The sequence below is a fragment of the Giraffa tippelskirchi genome, chromosome 6 (genome assembly GCF_054371585.1).
Source record: "Giraffa tippelskirchi isolate mGirTip1 chromosome 6, T2T-mGirTip1v1.2.pri, whole genome shotgun sequence".
NCBI lineage: Eukaryota > Metazoa > Chordata > Mammalia > Artiodactyla > Giraffidae > Giraffa > Giraffa tippelskirchi.
The window spans coordinates 151,625,141-151,649,234 of NC_137280.1; the positions used below are offsets into that span (position 1 = coordinate 151,625,141).

Genomic DNA, 24,094 nt, shown 5'->3' on the forward strand with positions numbered 1-24,094 from the left:
AGATTATTCTGAGACTCCCTTGGTCTTGTCAGTTTTTATTAGCAAAGCTCAGGTTCTGGAGTGAGGCAGTAGGGCTTCAGGTTATACCTCTGGTGTTTGCCAGCTGCAAGATGTTGGGTATGTTTTCTCACTGGTCAAATAGAGGAAAAGCACCTGCTTCCTAGAGAGGGAATAAACTTGTTTTCTAGGCTTCGATTTAGCCATCATTAACTATTTTGATTACAATTGAGATAGGAATATTACAGAGAAACTAATTTTAAAAAGATTAAAAATAAAAAAATTAAATTATGTTAAAATCCCTCTACCAAGATAGCATTTTAATGCATATCTTTCCAGCTTCTCTTCTACAAACGCACACACATTTCAGGCAAAATACTGTATTAAAACAATATCCTATAGTGTTTCTTGTTCAACAATGTCATTTTTCTCGTAGTATGTTAAGAACATTCTTCCATGTTAGCAAAATATAAAACACACCATTATTTTTTGTTCTTAGATATTTATTGTTGTATTCACCCATTCCACAAATATTTATTGATCACTGATCACAGGGGTCATAAGATTCTATTGCTTATATGGACCATTGATGAAATCATTTAATTCATCCCCACAGAAGATTTTTGTTTATTTTTTTTGCCTGCCCTAGGTCTTCACTGTGGCACATGGGCTTAATTGCCCCATGGCATGTGGGATCTTAGTTCCCCAACCAGGGATCAAACCCATGTCCCCTGCATTGGACGGTGGACTTTTATCCACTGGACCACCAGGAAAGTTCTCCTTCCTCTCCTCCCCACCTCACCTCCCCCACCCTGGGAGGGCGGAAAGAATTTTGATCCACACATGGATTCAGGGAGCTGCAGAGAGGGAATATATCTTTGTCTTCTTGGTTTTCTGGGTTGCAAAGTGTAAATAAAAAGATTCCTATCTTCATAGCCAGGCTGGTAGGTGAGGCTCCTCAGGGCTGCACCCAGGGAAAGGAATTAAGCAGAAGAATCTGACTGTGGTTGGCCCAGGCACTCCTGTCCCCTCCGCAGATGTATCTGTCCTCAGTAACAGAGTCACCTGCTGTGGAGGGGTAGGCCTGCGTGCGGTTTTCCTTCAGAGACCCTTCCAGTGTTGTGTTAGATGAAATGATGTTGGATGAGATTTCACTGTTGGTCACTGGTCTTCCTTCTCCATAAGGGAGTGGGAACAAACCATTTACAGGAGTTTGAGGAGAAGGAGGAGGAGGCACTGAGGGTCATGGTCTCTTGCTTCTGAAGTCTTGGGGTGGGCAGGGCTTGGGGTGTTGTGGCGGGTTGGGCTGAAGACAACTTTTTAGAAACTTTATCCAGGTTGGCATAGGTACTCCCAAATGAAGAGCCTTCTGGCCTAAATAAATCACCTGTGTCTTCCCCATCTCTTCATTTTTTACTTGTAAGACAGTGGCTTGTAATTTTGCATGGGTCTCAGCAGAAGATGTCAACTTTCAAGAGAACCTTTTGGTTCACAGCAGGGGCTCTGAAGGCAGAGTGCCTTGCTTGAATGTCATTGGTATAGACATTGAGAATGTTATTTCATCTTTCCCTTAGTCTCTGTTTCCCCTTCTGGGAAGTGGAGAAGAATGTTCTTTAGCATTCATTTGCACCAGGATCTAAATGTTTTTACAATCATGACTTTATTTAACCTGACAACTTGGAGAGTTGTTATCCCCACATTTTAGATGAAAATACTGAGGCTCCAAGAGGGACACTTAAGTTGCCATACTTACACAGCTAATAAGTGATGCCTACTGAATCCTTATTGGATAGGGCTTAGTCTATTGTGTATCATATAGACCTCTGCCTCATCCTTGTTGTCTCCCATAAAACAGCAGTATGATTAACAGAGCTTCGGGGCTGTCCATTCCTTCAGTTGGTAGATATTGTTCTCAGTCTACCAGACCCTGAATATATAGTGGTACAGAAACACACTAGGTCTGTCCACCAGGGGCTCTTTCACTGTTTCTTTTTTTCCCACACATTTTGCTTTTCTTTCTTTTTTTTTAATTTATCTGGCTGTGCTGGATCTTAGTTGCAGCAGACAGGATCTACTTCCCTGACCAGGAATTGGACCTGGGTCCCTGGCTTTGAGAGCACAGAGTCTTAGCCACTGGACCACCAGGGAAGTCTCAGCACGTATTTTGCTTTCAGCTTGATTTTGGGTGGATTTAAGAGGGAAAGAGATTGCATAGGCTAGGAGAGTCATCTCCTATGTCTTGGAGGGAAGTTCTTGACCAGGAATCCTAGACCTCATCCCGCTCATCTTTCTTCTTGTTGCATTGTACCTCAGTTTGCCAGTCTGTCGAAAGAGTGTTGAAGCAGAACCTTTCAGTCTTCCAGAATTGGGAGGGGATAGGAGCAGACAGAGAGGGAGAAGATTGTTGTTGTTCAGTTGCTAAGTTGTGTCCGACTCTTTGCAACCCCGTGGACTGCAGCACGCCAGGGAGAATATTATGTGTGTGTATTTTAGGCAGATGCAGTGATGGGGAGAAACTAACCAGGCCATCCAAAGGGACCACTCAGGCTGACTTCAATGTATCCAGATTCCCTGCTCCCTGCATGCTGGCTAAAGTGCTGGACCAAGGACTTGTGATGTTTTTGAGCCTTGACAAACCTTCGTCCATTTAGTTAGGTGGTTTGTCTATCTGACGTAGTCTTTGAGACTGAGCGGTTACCACCATCTCACTCCCCATATGGGAAGTCCCAATGTGGGGACTTCGAGGGTGGTTATGGCTAAAAGATCAGTTTGGCCTGGATTGTACAGAGAAAGACAGCAGTGGGTACAGGCATTTGGGAACCGGCCCAGGAAGCAAAAAAAAAAAAAAAAAAAATGCTGTGTTTGGCCAAACTCACAGGGAGGGAACATCTGTTCTTCTAGATGCTGCTAGAAGTGAGCTAGCTTTTCAGAGGGGAAATAGGTAAGATAAACATGGACAGAGCCTGCAGGACGGCTGGGGCCGGAGTGGGCCAAGTGCCCTGCGGGTGGAGAAGCCAGAGAGAGATTCGAGTCTGAGTCCAGAAGCCAGGCTCGACCTTCGAGCCCTACCCTGTGACCCCTCACTTAGAGACGTAGCAGTGAGGTCCTGAGAAGGCAGGCTACTCGCTTGAATCCCTTCCAAGTTGGTGGCAAAGTTGGGACCAGAGCAGATTCCCCGCCTCCCTCCCAGGTGACATTATCCTGCTGCTCCGGTTATGTGTTCATGTTCCCGGGGATGACGGGGCCGTGGCGCAGAGCTTCTGCATCTGGTGGGCCAGCCCAGAGGGGCAGGGAGGCTGTAGGCAGCCACGAATGCAGCTCCCTGGGGACCGTAGGCTGACGGAGTCTCTTTCTCCTCTCCTCGCCAGGTACACCAAACCGCTCACCTTTGCTGACTGCATTAGTGACGAGCTGCCGCTGGGATGGGAAGAGGCGTACGACCCACAGGTCGGAGATTACTTCATAGACCACAACACCAGTAAGTCCCCTCCACCCATCCCTGCACCTCCTGCACCCCCACGTTTGGAAGAGCTACCAGCAGGGGCTTGTGAAGCCAGATTGTGTTTCGTTTCACATAGAGTTGGATAGAGATGTCAGTGTAGATATAGATAGATAATGTATGCTCATATATAAATAACAGTTTAGAAGAGTTTTAAATAGAATCTAGAACTCTGTGTCTCACAACCCATCTCCCCAATTTTACAGAAGTAACCGCTGCTAGCCATTTCTTGTGTATCACTCCAGAAACTTCCCAGTCGTGTGTTCATGTACATAAATTCTTTTTTTTTTTTTTTTAACGTATATTGATTTCCACAGGCTTCCCTGGTGGCTTAGATGGTAAATAATCTGCCTGTAATGCAGGAGACCTGGGTTTGATCTCTGGGTTGGGAAGATCCCTTGGAGAAAGGAATGACTACCCACTCTAGTATTCTTGCCTGGAGAATTCCATGGACAGAGGAGCCTGGCAGGCTATAGTCCATGGGGTCACAAAGAGTTGGACATGACTGAGCAACTGACACTTTCACTTTCATTGATTTCCATGCACCATATGTAAAATAGATAGCCAGTGGGAATTTGCCATATGACTCAGGAAGCTCAAAATGGTGCTCTGTGACAACCTAGAGGGCAGTGCTGGTGGGAGGGAGGTTCATGCATACAGATTTTTTTCACAGAAGGTTGATGTGTCCGTGTCATCCCCAGATTATTTTTTAGCAGCCACTGTCCCAAAAGCAAGTCCCCAGCAGCATACAGCATGTGTCTGTAATGGATGGTCTGAGTGATGTATGTATGCATCTCCAGCCCATCACACCAGTCAGCCCACCCTCACTTTGGATCTGTGGTCCAGGTATCCTGATCCAGAACGAAGATTCCTAGTGTCTTTGTCTCTGAGACTTTGATGGAGGTGTAGGTTAAGAAGGGGAGAAGCATATTGTCTGACAGGTGGAAGAACCCAGATCGAGGTCTTCCAGGTGGGGAGAGTTGATGTGTACTTGGGCTTCAATCATTGTGCACCTTGTTGGCCAAGACTATTCCTGTCCTTGGGAATTCGCTGCCCTATTTGTTCATGTGTAATAGGGGAAAGAGGATTTTTCTGTCTCGATCTCAGCCTTCTGAACTGTGGGATTCCTCTTGTCCTTTTAGGCAAGAGGAGAATAGAATGCGGTGGCACGTGTCGGAAGGTTGAGATTAGGGCACTGAATCCTAGTAGCCCTTGTTTCCTGAGCATGCACTCTGTGCCATGTGCTGGACAAGGCACTTGATTAGGCATCATCTCATGCAATCCTCCCAACTCCCCTGTGAGATGCTAGGATGATTGTGCGTGTGTGCTCAGTCATATCCGACTCTTTGCAACCCCATGGACTATAGCCTGCCAGGCTCCTCTGTCCATGGGATTTTCCAGGCAAGAATACTGGAGTAGGGTGCCATTTCCTCCTCCATGGCATCTTCCTTACCCAGGAATTGAACCTGAGTCTCCTGCACTGGCAGGCAGATTCTTTACCATTGGTGCCACCTGGGAAGCACTAGGATGAGTAACTCTGTCTTATGAATGGAACTTAGAGATAGGAATTGACTGCCCAACTCTCAGAGCCAAAGCATGGCAGGGCTGGGATTTGAACTCATCCTAGGAGTGGAGTTGGGCTTCTCCATCTACTTCCTCTTCTGGGTTTCTGTAGCACCTGGTCAAATCTCTGCTGTGCCCCTCACCATTCTGTAGTATAACCATTTACCAGTCAGGGCAGGTTCCCCAGACCTTTGCCTGGCAAGGCACATAGTAGGTGTGTGCTTGACCTTTGCTACCTAGAAAAGGGTATACGTGCATGAATGCATGACTAAATAAATGAGTGAGTGAGCAGACTTGTTGGCACCAAAGCATAGGAGAGTTTCTGAGAGACAGCTAATGGCACTAATTGCATTGTTGGGGGTAGCAAAGGTTTTTATTAGCACTCATGATTGCATATTGAATAACGAGAAGTAAATATGCCTAATTGAGTGTGTATGGGGAAGGAGGTTAATGCTTGGAGGGCTGCATGGTATATTGGGTTAAACACTCATGTACAGAAACCCTCACTAGTCCTTTCCTGTCTCTAATTGCGGAGTGAATCCCCCTCATTGAAATCTGACGGCAGGAGTGGGATTTTCAGGTGCTTCTGGGAGTCATTGGAGAGATGGAAGGTGTATCATGCAATGGTAGAGTGTATTCTTGAGGGGATGGTGGCAGAAATGGGGGCGTGTATAGGAAGGTGAGTAAATGAAAACCACCATAGGAAGAATTCTCTCTGGTAGTTTTGCCAGCAGTCAGGCTGCAGGGTTTCTTTTGGCTGGAAGGTGCTCTCATTGGTTAGGGTACCACTTCTACCACTTCTAGAGGACGGAGCCAGTGGTACAAATGGTGGTATGCATGTGACCATCAAGGACCAATCCTCTGTGAGTGACTGAAATTACTGTTTTGTTTTGTTTAATAATTTTATTTATTTATTTTTGGCTGTGCTGGATCTTCATTGCTGCATGGGCTTTTCTCTAGTTGTGGTGAGCAGGGGCTACTCTCTAGTTGTGGTACACGGGCTTCTCATTGAGATGGCTTCTCTCATTGCGGAGCACAGGCTCTAGGTTTACAGGCTTCAGTAGTTGCAGCTCCTGGGCTCTAGAGCACAACCTCAATAGTTATCGCACATGGGCTTCGTTGCTCTGTGGCATGTGGGATCTTCCTGGACCAGGGATCAAGCCTGTGTCCCCTGCACTGGCAGGCAGATTCTTTACCACTGAACCACCAGGGAAAGCCCCTGAAATTACTGTAACATGATAGAAGTGAACAACAAATTAAATCCACCATCAAGCATTCACTCATTCAGCAAATATTTATCGACCTCCTACAATGTTCCAGGCACTGTACTGGGAGCATGGGGTACATAAGAGTGCAAGATGGCAATGATCCTTGCCTTTATAGAGCTTTCACTTTGGCAGAAAAAGCAGAAGATAAAAAGAATAAATAAGCCAATTATGTAGTTTACTTTTAAATTATCAGGGTTATGAGAAAAGGGGGAAGCAGAGCCTGGGGCTGAGAGGTGTGCTGTGTGCATTTGTGGGTGGCAGGGGAGGGACAGTGTTGAGAAAATGCTCTCTGAGCTAAGACTTGAAGGAGGTGGGGAGAGTGTTTCAAGTAGAGAGGGTTGATCGAGCAAAAACTCCAATGTGTGATCATGTTTTGCTCTCTCAAACGGTGACAAGGAGGCAGATGTGCATATAGCAGAAGTTGTGAGGAAGTGGGGAGGAGGGCATCAGGCCAGGTGGTAGCAGGGCCTGGATGGGGCAGCGATCCACCTGAAGGGCTCAGGCTTTTATCCACGTGATGGGAGCCACTGAAGATCCCCTAGAGGAGGAAATGGCACCCTACTCCAGTATCTTTGCCTGTAGAATCCCATGGACAGAGGAGCCTAGTGGGCTACAGCCCATAGGGTCGCCAAGAGTCGGACATGACTGAAGCGACTTAGCATGGAGAATTTTAAGCAGATGAGTGGTGTGACCTTAAAAGGGTCATTCTGGCTGCTTTGCTGAGAATAAACAATGGAACAAGGACAGACATAGGGAAACTCGTGAAAGAATATTGCCGTAGTCCAGGTGACAAAGGACTGTGCCCCAGACCAAGGCTATAGTGGTGGAGGTGGTAAAAAGTGGCCTGAGGCTGGAGATGTTTTCAAGATAGAGCCAACAAGGCTTCCTGATAGATTACATGTGGGGTGTGGAAGAAAAAGGAATGAATGAGCCTCTCTGAGCAGGTGACAGGATGGAGTTGCCATCCATTGGATAGAGAAAACTGCAAGAGGAGCGATGTGTTTAGGAAGGAAGAACAAGGGTTTGCTGGGATGGGTCACATCTTTCATGCCTGTTATCCATCTGAGAGAAGATGTTGGTCAGTTTAATGTAGGAATCTGGTGTTTGGAAAAGAGATCTGGGCTAAAGGTAGGTATTTGGGAGCTGTTGGCATATAGAGAGTATTCATTTATTTATTAAATATTTATTTGTTAATGTGTGGGCATTTATTTCTCAAATTTACAATGATTGTACCTTCATGTTCTTGCATTGATTTTATCATGATTAGATGGTTTTAATCAGTGATCAAATTGTGTTTTCTGTTTTCTCTTCACACTATGTCATGAATATTTGAGAGATGCTACATAGTCTTCATATTTGCCATTTTTAATGTATCAAACAGATGCATCAATACATTATGACACATAAAATGAGTGTAGCATAATATTCCTTACAACTGACCTTTTGGGTTCTTTCCATTTGTTTGTTATAAAAAATAACACTTGAGGGAGAGTCTTTAAGAATATTGCTTTATTCTTCTATGATACTTTCCTGGAGTTACATTTCCAAATGTAGGATTGCCAAGTGAAAGGTTATGGACACTTGTGAGACTTCTGGTAACTCTTCCTAGTTTGATAATATTTCTGAAAGATCAAGTCAATCTGTATTACTACAAGCAATGAGGGTACTGTTTTCCTCATACCTTGATCAGTATATGACTAATTTCACTTCTTTACTTTTGATACATTCATCACAGGTTTAAACTGTTCCTTCATTGTGTTTCATTTGCATTCCTTTGCATGGCAACAAGGTTGGACTTTCTCCAGATATTCAGCTATTTTTAAGACAATTGTAATTCAAGCCCTTGGAGAATTTAGTAGTGTTAGTCACATGGGTGCTTGTGTGGTGCATGTAGAAAGCAGGCGTGTGGTGGGGTGAGGAGTATGTGAAGCCCATGAACTGTGAGCTGTATGGAGAAGGTGTGGTGTATTTGTAGGTAGAGGTTTGGGGCCTGGGGGGGGGGGCGGAGGAGAACTGGGTCTCAATGATGGTTGTATTCAATCAATTAAACGTTTGTTGTAAGTAGCTACCTTTTAGGGAGAGAGTGAATGAAGGGGAAGGGGATGAAGGGATGATTTTGTATGGAGCTGATTTTGTGACATGCTGAATGATTAAACTATGTCCATGTTTAACTTTTGGAGAAGGCAATGGCACCCCACTCCAGTACTCTTGCCTGGAAAATCCCATGGACGGAGGAGCCTGGTAGGCTGCAGTCCATTGGGTCGCTAGGAGTCGGACATGACTGAGCGACTTCACTTTCACTTTTCACTTTCATGCCTTGGAGAAGGAAATGGGAACCCACTCCAGTACTCTTGCCTGGAGAATCCCAGGGACCGGGTAGCCTAGTGGGCGGCCGTCTCTGGGGTCGCACAGAGTCGGACGCGACTGAAGCGACTTAGCAGCAGCAGCAGCATGTTTAACTTTAATAAAAATAAGAACTGAAAAATAGTTGATCAAGGACTTCCCTGGTGGTCCAGTGGTTGGGAATCTGCCCTGCAAAGCAGGGGACACAAGTTCGATCTCTGGTGGGGAAACTAGGATCCCACATGCCACGGAGCAGCTAAGCCCACGTGCGGCGCTGACCCCTCAAGCCACAGTTAGAGAGTTTGTGCCCACAACGGAAGATCCCACATGATGTAGCTAAGACCTGACACAGCCAGGTAAATAAATAAACAAGGAAATAAATAGTCGACCAAGGGGGTCTCTAAGAACCTGCCCTGGTGCAAAGTTGTCTATTTTGGTGAGATGGAAGTTAAGGAAGGGAGGGCCTCCCCAGAGTGTGATTAGCTCAGGACAAACAGGCCATCTTCACACCTTGTTTTCTTTCCCAGAAAGAGGGAGGAGGAGAGCTTGAAGAACAGCTATTCGCAGATAATTCAAACACTGGTCTCAGTGAATAGTTTTGGCTGTACTCTCGCCATCGCCATCATCTGTTTACTTTACCGGGGTGTAAGTGAGTGCTCTACAGCTTCCAGGGAAGCAGTGAGGCGGCGCCTCTTATTCTCTGTAACGATCAGAAGAGTAGATTCAGAGAGGTTAAGCAACCTGCCCATTGTAACACAGCGATCACTGGCAGGCATGAGAACGTGGCCCTGCTCCCTCTGTGATCATTCTCCCTGTCTCTTCTTTCTTTCATTGGAAATGCTCACTGGGGCCTATTCAGGAGGACTGAGAGAGAAAGGACCTGTGAGAGGAGGCTCTAACTCAATTCCCCAGGAGCCAGACACATGACATAAATGAATGCAGCAGATAGACTGTGGACCCGTGGTGGCCAAATCTTCTGAATGATCAAAAAAAAAAAAAAAACAACCAGAGATCAGGATTTTCATGTATAAATCTCCTTGTTAATCTAGAAAAATGATATGATAAACCTATTTGCAGGACAGAAAGAGGCAAAGACGTAGAGAACAGATTTGTGGACCCAGTAGGGGAAGGAGAGGTTGGGATGAATTGAGAGAGTACCGTTGACATATGTATACTACCATGTGTAAAATAGATAGCTAGTGTGAAGCTGCTGAATAGCATAGGGAGCTCAGCTCAGTGCTCTGTGATGACCTGGAGAGGTGGGGGTGGGGGTTGAAAGGAGGCTCAAGAAGGAGGGGTTATATGTGGACATATACCTGATGCAAAAAGAGCAACTAACACTGAAAACCTGATTTACTTCGTTGTACAGCAGAAACTAACACAATATTATAAAACAATTATGTTCCAATTTTAAAAAATAAAAAATGAATTTAAAAAAAATCTCCTTGTTTTTAAATGCCAGTAATCAATTCAAAATTACTGAAGTTCTTTGGGCTAAGCAAAACTTACCTGCAAGCTGAATTTACCATATGGCTGTGATTATATAATTTCTGGTGTGTCAGTCGTCCCATACCCCACCTTCCAGCTGGGAAATGACTGAGGAGTTGGCAGTCAGTGGGCATTGATTCTTTGACATTAACATTGCTTTGACCTCTTCCATATCTGCTCAGCTGCCAGCTACCCTTTTAAAAACATTTTTTTGTCCTATTATTTTTTTCTAAATTATCACTGTATATTTTTATTGGATACATAATTTTAAAAATAAAAAAGAATGAAGAAAAAGCATTCTACCAACAAGACATATCTACTGTCGATAATTTGCTATTTCCTCCTAATCTGTTTGAGAATATACATATATATTTTGATAAATACAAAATTATCTATGCAGTTTTGTACCCATTTGTTGTTTAGTTGCTAAATTGTCTCCAACTCTGTTGAGACCTCAGTACTTATACCCATTTTTTTATTGTAAGCATCTTTCTGGGTTTTTTTTCCAAAATTTTTTTCAAAGACATTATTTTTAATGTCTATTTTAGTGTATTGTGTAAATATAGCATACATATTTGAGCAGTAATTTCTTGTGTGACCTTGAGCAAGTGACCTAGCCTGTTTATGTCTCAGTGTTCTCTTTTGTTTAACCAGGGTAATAAAAAAATTTTCTCTATAGAGTTGATCTAAGGATTAGAATAGGTACTAAGTAAATGAAATAGTGCTCGGCATAGAGTAAACATTAAATAAGTGCTTGTTTATGATGAAGATGATTTTATACAAATGCATCTTTGCCTGAATTTATTACTTTTTATAATAAATTTCTATGGGAGGAATTATTGGATGAAGGGTATTAACATTTTAAGGCTCTTGATTTTCATTGTCAGGTAGCCCTTTAGGAAGGCTGTTCTAATTTACAAACTATGTGGACACAGTATATCTACACATCTTTTGAAATATCAGTTATTTTACTTGCCTTTGCTAGTTACCAAAATGGATGACTTTAAGCATCTATAATATTGTTGAGCCTCTCTGTCTTACATTAGAGTTCACATCTGGTCATTCTGGCTATTCTTCGATTAACTGCAGGTTTGGAAATTGACCCTGGCTTTTTGTGAATGTTTGTTTGCTTAATCCAAATGAAGAGTCTCTGCTATTCAATAGGCAAGCTTAACCCATTTACATTTATTGTGATTTTATGTTTATTACACTTTTTGTTCTCTGGTAGATTCTACAGGCCACCAACTCAACAGACATTTTTGAGGTGCTAATCTAGGATCTTTGGGGTCTGTTTCAGAAACCACTCAGATCGAGGATCCCCGGGTACAATGGCGGCGGGAGCAGGAGCACATGCTGAAGGATTACCTGGTGGTGGCCCAGGAGGCCCTGAGTGCACAAAAGGAAATCTACCAGGTGAAGCAGCAGCGGTTGGAGCTTGCACAGCAGGAGTATCAGCAGCTGCACGCCGTCTGGGAGCACAAGCTTGGCTCCCAGGTCAGCTGTGAGTACCTCCCACCACCAGTACCCCCACCAACATGACCTCAAGGAGGAGGAAATGGCCACACTGAGTCCTGCATGTATTGCTTCTTGATGCTTCTCAGATCTGCCTGTGTTCTTTCCTCTCCACTCCTTGTACAAACCACCACCCTTTTCCTGCTCCTGCTTGTGCTTTGCTACGATTCATCTGCCATTTTCATTCCATTTCCTTTCATTCATTTTACATCTCAAAATGCTAGTTGAGTTACCTATCTCCTTATCTGAAGCCCTTTAGTGGCTGGGGGAAGCGGGGGTAGTTTTTGGTTAATGTATAGAGTTTCAGTTTGGAAAGATAAAGACGTTTTGGAGGTGGATGGTGTTGATGGCTGCACACCAGTATAAATGTATATAAGGCCTCTGAAATGTATATTTTGAAATGATTAAAGTGGTAAATTTTATGTTATATGTATTTTTTTTGCATCACTCTTTCCATGGCTTACACAGCCCCATGTGATCAGACTCCTGCCAGCCACTCCCACCTCCACTCATGCTCCCGGTCACTAAGATCTAGATGTGCTAAGCACACCCATTCTGCTCCCCTAGCCTGCCCTGCACCTTTTTACCTCGGAGCTTCTGTCCTTGCTGCTCCCCTGCCTAGAAAGATTTTCTATTGATCCATTTGGGCAGCTGGCTCCTTCTCACCCTTTCAGTCATCTCCTCTGAGAGGCTTGGTTCTGACAACTCCATCCTCAGATGCCCTTCCCCAGCATTAGCCTCTGTAATGGCTGTTTATTTTGTTCATAGCAGTATCACAGTACATCTGCTTATACATCTGTTGGTATTTCCTAGTGGAGGAAATTTCCTGTCTCCCTTTTTCACCCTCATATCTGCAGGAGGAGAACAGGCACCCCAGTCGTTCATTCTCAGTGTAGGGAAATGCCAGATCCATAGCTCTCAAAGAGCCCATTGACCTTTTCTGATGTTTTGAGGGTTTTTTTTTTTTTTTTTTTTTTTTGGTCTTCTGCCACTATTTTTAATAACTAATCCTTTTCTATGTGTACTGAGTGCTTACTAAATGCTCACCTACAGTCTGAATATGTTATTTCGGTTAAGCCTCATAACAGTTCTGTGGGGAAGCACAATTAATATCTTCCTGTAACAGATGAAAAATCTGCAGCTTAGAGAAGATTAATAGCATACCCAGGGTCTTACAGCTGGTGAGAGGTGATACATTGCAAACACAATCCTCTCCCCCAACATCTGCAGTTTGGGCCAAGGGGCCAGCTTTAAGTCCATGCCTTTGCTGGGTCATCAAACACTCCCCTTGTGTGAAGCCCCTACTTTGAGAAATTTGGTCTAGGAGGAAGACAGTGAGTAGGTTACTCATTGTCCCAGCCCTGCCCTTTTCCTTGGCAACTCAGGGAAAACCCAGAAACTCAGGTCATAGAAAAGAACTGCATTACACTCGTTAGCTGTTTCTAGGTCAAATAATGTCCTAAAGACCATCATGAGGGTTTTAGCACTTAATCTGTCTTAATCAGCTGGGACTGCCACAACAAAATACCACAGACCAGGTGGCTTAAACAACAGACACTTATTTTCCCACAGTTCTGGAGGCTGTAATCCTGAGATCAAGGTGTCAGTATGGTTGAGTTCTGGTGGGAGCCTCTTCCTGTCTTCTCACTGTGTCTTCACATGGCAGAGAGAGAAGAGAAAACAGCAAGCTCTCTGGTATCTCTTTTAAGGTCACTAATCCCATTATGAGGGCCCCATCCTTATAACCTCATCTAACCCTAATTACCTCCCAAAGGCCCTCTTCTCCAAATACTGTTACAATATGGGTTAGGACTTCAATATATGAATTTCCAGGGAACACAATTCATTCCATAGCATTATTCTTACCAGAGCCCTGGAAGGAGATATTAATGTCCCTAGTGAAATTCAGATTCAAAGAGAGAATTTTTTTTTCTTTCTGTAGTCTGAAATAGTGACAAGTGTATAGAAAAACAAACCTTCCTATTTTGGAGGTTAGGATGTATACAGGGACCCCAAGTATCACCCCCTGAATAACTTACTAACTTTGGGGGGTAAAATGCATTTTTTATATTGAAGAGCTGCAGCCACCATCACCTTACACAGGGGTTAAATTAGCATCACTAATAATGAGACAAACTGACATTGTATACTTTCTGATGTGATGCAATAAAAAAACATCACCGAGGATTCTTGACAAAAAATGTTAACTCTCAATCGAACCATGAAGAAACAACCAGACAAATCCATACTCTGCAGTATCCTACAAGATAATTACCCTACACACTTTCAAAATATAGTGCTGTGTAAAAAACAGAAAGAGGGGCAATGTTCTAGATTACAAAATAAAAAATGTCTAAGGAGGCATAAACCCAATGAAATGTTTGCACCTTGACTAGACCATGGATGGAGGAGAAAGCAGCCATAAAGATATTCTCAGGCAATTGGAGGATTTTCTTAGGTATAATAATGACTTTGTAGCTGTGTAGGAGAATGTCCTGTTCCTAAGACATTTGTGTGACATCAGGTCTGCAACTTAATTCCAAAAAAATCTGGGGTTGGGGGGCGGGGACAGTAAATGAAAAAACTATGATGTCAGTCTAAGTGAAATCAATGACTCATTGATGGTTTTGGATATGGGATGGGTTTTTCCCAATAATTATTTATTGAGGGCTTTTATGATCCAGGCAGGGATCCTACTGAGAGAATAAGAGTGGAGGGTGGGATAGACAGAACAGATGTGGGGAAATGCTAAAAGTTGTTAGATCTAGATGAAGGATCTATCAATGTTCATCACATTATGCTTTCAAATTTCCAGTAGATACAAAGTTTTCAAAATAAAAATCTAGGGCGGGGAAAAGAGCCAAGTGGCAGCAATGACACATTCTTAGTGGGAGCTGTCCTGTGTGTTGTGGATATTTAACAGCATTCCTGGTCTCTGCCTGTAGCATCTCCCACCCAGAGTTGTGATAACCAAAAATGAGTGCAGACACTGCCCCAGGGTGGGCAAAGTTACCCCCAGCCAAAAACCACTGGTCTAGGTAAACCACTTAGCACAATTCCCTTAGAACATATTAATGGCTCGATAAATATTCTACTGACAAGAAATATATTACATAATCTTTTGAGAATGTGGACTCTGTAGCTGGACTGCTGGGGTCCAATCCAGGATATGCAACTTCCTAGCTGTTCAACTTTGTACAAGTGATGCTGCTTCTCTCTGCATGAAGTGTTTCATCTGTAAAATTGACAGGGACTTCCCTGTGGTTAAGACTCTGTGCTTCCAATGCAGAGGGCAGGGGTTTGATCCCTGGTTGGGGAACTAAGATCCCACATGCTGTGTGGTGTGGCCAAAAATAAGTATAAAACTGACATAATAATAGTGTCACCTTCCACCGGTGTGTTATGGGGCTCATACTTGCAGTAGCAGTTATCACATTCTTAAGTTCACAATAAATAATATCAATATTTATTTGATATTATTAATTCATTGACATCGAAATGACCAAGATTTTTAACCAATCCCTGGAACCAGTAAGAATGAATAGACAACTCCTGGTAGAAAGTAACTGAGGCAGTCCTGTCATATGACTTCCAGTGCTACTACTGAGTGCTCCATCAGATTCAAAGACACCATCATTTTGAATGTTAAAGAAGGAATCAATAGATAGCTAGTGGGAAGCTGCTGTATAGCATGGGGAGCTCAGCTCCGTGACCTGTGATGACCTAGAGGGGTGGGATATGGGGTGGGAGGGAGGTTCAAGAGGGAGGAGATATACGTATGTTATAGCTGATTCACTTTGTTGTGTAGCAAAACTAACACAACATTGTAAAGCAATTATCCTCCAATTAAAAGTTTTTTTTAAAAAAAGAGAGAGAATCCTCTCAGATCACTAGTTCTATGATACAAATCAGCAAGGGATGGGGGCGTCCATAAGCCCAAGCATCCTAGTGAAACAGGCATGACCCAAGCCTCCTGATGACTTTCTTAGGGTTTGACAAGCCAGGTTTGCCTTCCAACTCAAGCTCTCTGGCATGTTGATAGACCGGTGAGGTCACATACCTCCCTGTAACTCAGATGGCCTGTCAGGGCTTGTGAGAGTTTTGCCACCTGGCCTTGACTATAAGGCTTGGCTACAGGTGGGGTTCTGCCTTGGGGATGGAGGCTTTGTTGTCATCACTGGTACAGTCTCTCACCCCATGGGGAATGAGAAGAGAACTCTCATTTAACATGCATCTATCGAATTTCTGCAGGGCGATATGCTGGCCAATCTACATATGTTGTATCAAATAATCTTGCTACACACACACACACACACACACACACACACACACACACACAATCCTACAAGATACTGTTGTTCCCATTTTACAGATAAGAAAACTGAGGCCCAGAGAGAGAAAGTAGCTTCCCCAAAGTCACACTGTTAAAAAGTGGCAGAACTAGTTTTTATACACATAAGTATCTGACCTCAAAACCAATTCTCTTAATTTAACCCAAGTCAGCCAGTCAAATTCTAAGGTTTGGGAGCTGCACTGGGTTCTTCCATCCTCTGAAAGATGAGAGCTCAGGAGAGCTGGGTTCTTTAGGACCTCACCATGCTCCTTCCTCCTCCAGGCCTTGGTTTCCCATTTGGAAAATCAGTCATTGGATGCCTTGTTGCTAAAAATGCCAGTTGAACCACCTACATGCTTTCACTCATTCCTGAAACCAAGAAAATATCAGATAAGAGATTTTTAAGGCATACGTGCACAAGGACAGGGAGACTTGGAGGAAAAGGCATCAATAAAATGTGGAGACTTAAAGGCGGAAGGACAGATAGCAACCTATCTGATAGACCAGAGAAAAGAGGAATTGGGCTGACAGTGAGGAAAAACAGGCCTCTGGTCTACCTGGAGCACATGCAAAAGCCTCAGGAATTGGAGGCAGTGGCTGTCTCTGTGGAATGGGAGTGAAGTTAGGAGGCCCTCAAAGAAGACTGGAGGAAAGTTGTTTCTGAGACACAGACCACCAGATCTCTTCCCCAAATCAGTGAGACCCAGGCCACTGCCCATCTCCAACCTGATGAAAAACTGGAGGTTTATTTTTAGGAGAGAGTAAAACAGAGTCTCTGGACCACAGGATACCAGGCAAGTTCAAAACGGAGGTATACCATACTGAAAACATGGTATTCAAGGGAACATGAACTTGAGGAATGAGACCCCAACCGGCATGTGCCGCTTGACTCCCAGAAGAGTACTAGGCTATTGCCTGCCAGGCTGGACAGTAGAAGAATCTGGGGAATCTGAGTCTCTTCTTTTCAGAGAAAAGAGATATAAAGAGAAAAGATGAGATTTCCCAAGTGGCCCAGTGGCTAAGAATCTACCTGGCAATGCAGAGGACATGGGTTCAATCCCTGGTCCAGGAAGATCCCACATGGCGGGGAGCAACTAAACCCATGTGCCACAACTAGAGAAGCCTGTGAGCCCTAGAGTCTGTGTTCTGCAGCAAGAGAAGCCACTGCAGTGAAAAGCCCGAGCACCACAACTAGAGAGTAGTCCCCTGCTCGCCGCAACCAGAGAAAAGCCCGCACAGCAACAAAGGCCCAGCACAGCCAAAAATAAGTAAATCAATAACATTAAAAATAAAGAGAAAAGATGTAAAAACACTGACAGCGAGGATTCTTGGATGAAACAGTCCAGCTAAATCACGTATACCACATAACCCACAGTGAATCATGTAACCCATCTCCAACAAACTCTGCTCCAGCCAGCTTTTTGGGTCCCCAGTTTGTGAGCAGACGGCTGAGTTTCTGGACATCTATGGAAAGCCTCTTACATGAACAGTAGAGATGAAACAAACACCTGGCCGTGGTGAGGCCTTGTAGGAAATGGAGAGTGTGCATGGAGAAGAAAACATGGAGAAAAGCTCACAACCGTGAAAGTAAAACAGGATGCTACATTTTATAAATAGGAGCGTTCAGAGAGCACAAAAGAGCCTTTGGAAATTGAACTATGAGAGTAGAAATGAAAAATCCACAGGAAGCCTGGAAGGTAAAGCTGAGGAAGTTTTCTAAAAAGCAGAACAAAAATACAATGAGATGGGAAAAGAGCATCAGGCCAAGAACTCTATCCGAGTAATGAAAGCTCCAGATAGAGCAGAAGAAACAGAGGGAGAGAAGCATCAGTGACATAATTTAGAAAAATTTCTCAGAACTGATAGAGGAGATTGAAAGCGCTCAGTGAGCACCCAACACTGTGGATAAAAGTTAACTCACACCAAAGACATATCATTGTGCAACTTCAAACACTGGGAACGATTCGAGATTCTAAAAGCTTTCAGAGAGGAAAAACTAGGTCACACAAAAACGGCCAGGACTCAGAATAGCTCCTGGCTTCTCAGTAGTAATACTGGAAATCTAGAAGACAATGGAACAATGCCTTCAAACATTTAAGGAAAATAATTTCCGCCCCAGAATTCTATATCCAGCAAAACTACCTTTAATCATGGATGTTGTTGTTGTTGTTCAGTTGCTAAGTCATGTCTGACTCGACACACAAGTTTTTCCAAAAGTGTTATTTCCTTCATGCTTCCTTTCTCAGAAAGCTCCTGGAAGTGATATTCTAGCAAAATGAGGAGGTAGTCACAGAGGGGAAGACATGGTATTTAGGAAGGAGGCGAGAGGGAGGCAGTGGGGGTCCAGCCATGGGATGCCAGCCATGCAGGGAGAATACAGACACACACCCAGCGAGACAGAGCCCAAGAGAGGAACTCAGTCAGAGGAGACTTAGATAACTGCCCAAGTGTGAGGTTGATCAGTGATAAATTTGTAGAAAGTAAGCACACATAAAAATGATAATTATTAACTTTAAGAAAAACAACCCCAAAAATGTGCTGGAAAGAAAAAGTAAGCAAAGTTGGCTACATGCCTTGGCCCTGAATAGTGTTTACAGAGTAAAAGTAATACAAACACTGAAGGTTGCTCTGGCCAGACTTATCTGTAAGGAAGAAGAGGAGCTGAGAGGGGGTGCCCTGTGTGGGGTAGGGGTTGGGAAAGGGAGTGAGGCGAACACTCCATCCTCCAGAGAGAAATGAATAAATGATGCCTAAAACAGAAAAAAAAATTAAGAAACAGCAATGCATGCATATTATCAGACACATAAGGTTGGACGCTCAAGAAACTGGCTGAACCCGTTGAAATGGTTCCTTTTTTGCTAGTGAGATAAGTGGATTGGGGAATGCTCTTTTTTTATAGCAAATCTGGGATATATAAAATGGGTAGCATTTTATATAGACTGTTAAAGTGTTCATGCATAACTTGAATAAAGACTAGAAATTAAAAACTGGAAAAAGATGTGATCTTAAAGGCAATCTCTACTACGGTCCTGTTTGAATGAGATTATTTTGTTGTGGGTAACTGAGGGGACACGGACACAGAAAGGAAGCTGATGACCTGTTTCTTGATTGGAGTGCTGGTCACTTGAGTGTTTCTTTTGTGAAAGTCCACCAAGCTGCACACATATGATTTGTGTGCTTTTCCATTCCTATATGTACTTTTTTACTTCAACAAAAAGATTGCTTAAAAAATAACAAGCCACATCCTATTTCTGCAGCTTTGGACGGAAACAGTACATGTCACAGTGATTCTCCAGAGGGTGATAATTCCAGCCCCTGGTGGCCCCGTTGGCAGAGTCTCATCCTTCTCGGGTTCTCCCTTGAGGGTTTCTGAGTGTTCCCATGGAAGAACTCCCGCCTTCCACGATCTGCCCTGGCAGCGCTGGTCCCCACGGCCACCCTCTCCTTGTTAGGGTCAGGACTTGCTGTGTTTCATGGGCTCTCCCAGGCTGCTACCACGCTCCGCTTAACACTTCCCCTAGTGAAGGCCAAGCCCAGCAGCACGGGTGAACAGGGTGGTTGCAGGATTGGGTGCTCACAGAACAGGCATACTCCTTTTTCAGTGTATCTTGTTTCCTCACTGATGACTCTCCTTGTCTTTTCACCATGTTTTTACTAACCATCGGTGGGTAACAAAGATTGTCAATGACCTTAAAATTTTGTCCGGAAGTGCCTATCTGGGCAATTTGCCTAAGTCAGTGCTTCCAGCTTTGTATCCAACCAAGTCTCTCCCCTGAAACTCCCAATTCCAGCGGAGTTAGAGGAGTTAGAGCACAGGAAGTGAAAGCTTCAAACTGGAAATGAAACACGTATCTGGAGTCCCTGTTGCATGCTCGCAATAAGGGCTGTGAGGTCCTTCCTATCCAGGTGTTCCTGCCACTCATCTCTTCTGAGAAAGTCCAGCCTCAGTCACCATCATCCTCCTCATCACCATCATTCCAAACTCAGCAGAGGCGAAATGCTGCCCATGGTGCAAGACATCTTGTCAGTTTCTACACAGAGCAATTTTATTTCCCAGACTTTCCAGTGTTTCATTTTAACTTTCCTAAAGCATAATCAGGGGCTTCCCGGGTGGTGGAGTGGTAAAGAATCCACCTGCCAATGCAGGAGATGCAAGAGATGTGGTTTTGTTCCCTGGAAGATCCCCTGGAGAATGAAATGGCAACCCACTCCAGTGTTCTTGCCTGGGAAATCCCACGGACAGAGGCACCTGGTGGGCGTCAGTCCATGCGGTCACGAAGAGTTGGAGGCAACTGAGCACACACACTACACAAGCATAACCAAAAGGTCCCCCTGGTGGCTCAGATAGTAAAGAATCTGCCACAGGTTCAATTCCTGGGTCCGGGAAGATCCCTGGAGAAGGCAATGGCAACCCACTCCAATATTCTTGCCTAGGAAATCCCATAGACAGAGGACCCTGGCGGGCTACAGTCAATGGAGTCACAAAAGATTAGGACACGATTTAGCAACTAAACAACAACAGCAGCAAATCAAAAGGTCCACTCCAGTATTTAAACCAGGTCCAAAGAGCAGAGCGGCAGCCCCTTCATGATTGTTCCTAATATCTCCATACACTGAAAATTGCCCGCAATCTCCAAATAAACCTCTTTAGCCTCAGAAAAATCCAGGTCCCAGCAAGCGATGTTAAACAGAAAGGGGAGGTGATGAAATTGCTCAGACTATTAGATTAAGGACTCAGGAGAAATACTTCTCTGGCCTCTCTGGCCTTTTCCTGAACAGTGCCTCTCCCTTTCCTGAACAGTGGGGTTGTGTTTAAAGACACCATGAGTCGTACACAGAGCCCATTTCCCTCTTCAGATCAGCAGGTAGGAAGCTCAGAGCCAGGTCTGTGGCAGCGGCAGGTCAGAAATGGGACCTCATGGCATGCGGTGAGCCCAGCTTCACACCACTGGCTTCCTCAATCTCGCTGTACGTTTATTTCATTTTCCTTCCTTTTAGATGGATCACTCTGTGTCCATTTTTGTAAGCCTTAAAATCCTTTATCAAGACACAAAGAAATTCTATTTTTAAAATGCACTAAGATTATAGCTGCAGGCCTACCTCGTTTTATTGCACTTCACAGAGATTGTGGATTTTACAAATTGAAGGTTTGCGGCAACCTGACATTGTCAGATGATGGTTAGCTTTCTTTAGCAATAAAGTATTTTTTTTATTAAAGTATGTACATTTTTTAAGGCATAATGCTATTGCACATTTAATAGATTGCAATAGTGTAAACATAGCTTTTATAGGCACTGGGAAACAAATTCTTGTGACTCACTTTATTGTGATAATCACTTTGTTTTGATAATCCCTTTATTATGGGAGTCTGGAACCAAACCCACAATATCTCTGAGGTATACCTGTGCATGCTAGAACTGTAGGTAAACATTGAAAGGTAACTTGAAGAGAAGATAATTGTATTAGGATGATAGGGTTATAGGTAATTTATTTTCCTCTTTAAATGTATAGCATATTTAAAAGCAGAGACATTACTTTGCCAACAAAGGTCCGTCTAGTCAAGGCTATGGTTTTTCCAGTGGTCATATATGGATGTGAGAGTTGGACAGTGAAGAAGGCTGAGCGCCGAAGAATTAATGCTTTTGAACTGTGATGTTGGAGAAGACTCTTGAAGAGTCCCTTGGACTGCAAGGAGATCCAACCAGTCCATCCTAAAGGAGATCAGTCCTGGGTGTTCATTGGAAGGACTGATGTTGAAGCTGAAACTCCAATACTTTGGCCACCTCATGCGAAGAGTTGACTCATTGGAAAAGACCCTAATGCTGGGAAGGACTGGGGGCAGGAGGAGAAGGGGACGACAGAGGATGAGATGGTTGGATGGCATCACCAACTCGATGGACATGGGTTTGGGTAAACTCTGGGAGTTGGTGATAGACAGGGAGGCCTGGCGTGCTGCGATTCATGGGGTCGCAAAGAGTCGGACACGACTGAGCAACTGAACTGAACTGAACTGATATTGTAAAGTACATTAAATGGTATTTTTAGTAATTTCTTCTGATTAGAAAATTATGTTTGTGCTAGAAATTGTAGAAAAGATAGAAAAATACAAAGATGAAAATTAATTTTATTCATCATCCAAATCTCTAAATATAAATATTATCTTTTTAGTCCATTTCTTTCTTGTCTTCTTCCACATATGTGTGTGTGTGTGTTACCTCTGTATATTTTCAAATTTATTTTTTCTTTGTAGTTTTTCATAAATTACTATTTTTTATTTAACAGTAAGTTTTGGGCATCTCCTAAATATTTAGTATCCTTCTGCACCATCCTTTATTTGTTTGCTTATTTTTTGCCATGCACATAGCGTGCAGAAACTTCGTTCCCCCATCAGAGATCAAACCTGCACCCCCTGCAATGGAAGTGCAGAGTCTTCACCAAGTGAACCACCAAGGAAGTCCCTACACCATCGTTGTAAATCACTTGTGTTGTACAGTCCTCATTTTATGTATATACCCTAAATTTCCCTTTGTTGGACATTTAGGTTGTTCACTAATAGTCATTCCTTTCTGGGTTTATCTAGATGGCCAAATAAGCCAACTTGACCAAAATATGTTTCATCTACAGAATTCCTTTTTCTCTTTTTGCAGTGGTCTCTGGTTCGTCATCCAGCTCTAAGTATGACCCTGAGATTCTGAAAGCTGAAATTGCCACAGCAAAATCCCGGGTAGGTCCTCTCTGCTTATGCTATTGATGGGGGGCCCTGGGGCAGCTTTTGGCTGCTAGCCTACCCACAGGACCAGAGTAGATGCTTCGACCAGGCAGTGCCAGCTGATGCTGACTAACAAGACCCTACATAACAGCAGCAGTAGCTGTAGTAGCCCTCGTTTTACTAATAGCAGTGCTGATAGCAGCTACCCTTTCACAGGCAATCACTGTAACCAGGCGTAGCGCTAAATGGTTCATGAGTAACACCTCATGCCCTCATGACAACCCTGTGACGTAGCCACTGTCACCATCTGCATTTTAAAGTTGAGCCAACAGAGGCTTGGCGGGATTAAGTAACTCGCTCAGGGTCACAGTGGACTCAGGCTTACCCCAGTTTCTTCGTGGAAGGTGCACTCTTCCTAACCACTGCTTGTTCTGCATTATCGTCTTACTTCCCGATTACCTTAGGGGACAGGTAGTTTTATTCCCCCTTTACTGATGTGGAGCCTGACTGAAGACCAGCACGTAAATGACTGTCTCAGGGTGAAGTCAGTGCTGTGAACATGAGTTTACTACAGATTCAGACGCCTGTGAGAAAACGTGAAGAGGGAGACGGGGCTGGAGATGAGGCAGTAGGGGCCTGTGTCGCCTAGAAGGGTATGTCTTGTCCAAAGGAGTCGTGGGATTTTAGCCCTGTGCTCTTGCGCCCATGCTGGCATGTGGGCTCCGCATCGGCACATCTTCAAGTATGTTCATAAAAGAACTGTGTATCTAGGCCTCGTATATGAAATAGCTCAATGTTTAATTATTAGCAACTAATTTTTTAAATTTTTATTTATTTATTTTTGGCTCTGCTGGTCTGCGCGGGCTTTCCTGTAGTCGCAGTGAATGGGGCTACACTTTAGTTGTGGTGCACAGGCTTCTCAATTGTGGGGGCTTCTCTTGTTGCAGATCACGGGCTCTAGGGCGAATGGGCTTCAGGTACTGCGGTCCGTGGGCTCAGTAGTTGGACTTCCCGGGCTCTAGAGCACAGGCTCAATAGTTGTGGTCTACAGGCTTAGTTGCTCCCTGTGTCTCTTGGCTTTGGCAGGTGGATACGTTACCACTGAGCCAACCAGGGACGCCCATCAGCAACTAATTTTTAAAAATTTAGTAAGACTGCAAGCTGAAGCATTTCTGCAGGCTGCAGCTGGCTCCCTGGCCAGGTCATGCCTATAAAGAGACTACGTTGCCTCTCACCTCCCTGCACTACACTAGCGAAACCAATACCTGCTTTAAGTAATGCCCAGCCCAGGAAATTGCCATTATCTTCATCTGTCAGAAACAGGAAGGAGAGGCTCATAGAGGCAACGACATGGCTTGAGAGAAGCCAGCCAGGCTTGAGAG

General features: G+C 44.0%; 1 protein-coding gene across 4 annotated transcripts in view; it reads left to right on the top strand.

The window, feature by feature from the left end:
* The window catches only part of WWC1 (WW and C2 domain containing 1), a 158,285-nt gene that overhangs the window by 74,001 nt on the left and 60,190 nt on the right, over window positions 1–24,094 (top strand). For all 4 annotated transcript variants that reach the window (XM_081503780.1, XM_081503781.1, XM_081503783.1 and 1 more), the window contains exons 2-4: window positions 3,366–3,475; window positions 11,456–11,659; window positions 22,651–22,727. In XM_081503780.1, coding sequence (XP_081359906.1) covers window positions 3,366–3,475; window positions 11,456–11,659; window positions 22,651–22,727 — 391 coding nt within the window. The remainder of the gene's footprint in view (window positions 1–3,365; window positions 3,476–11,455; window positions 11,660–22,650; window positions 22,728–24,094) is intronic.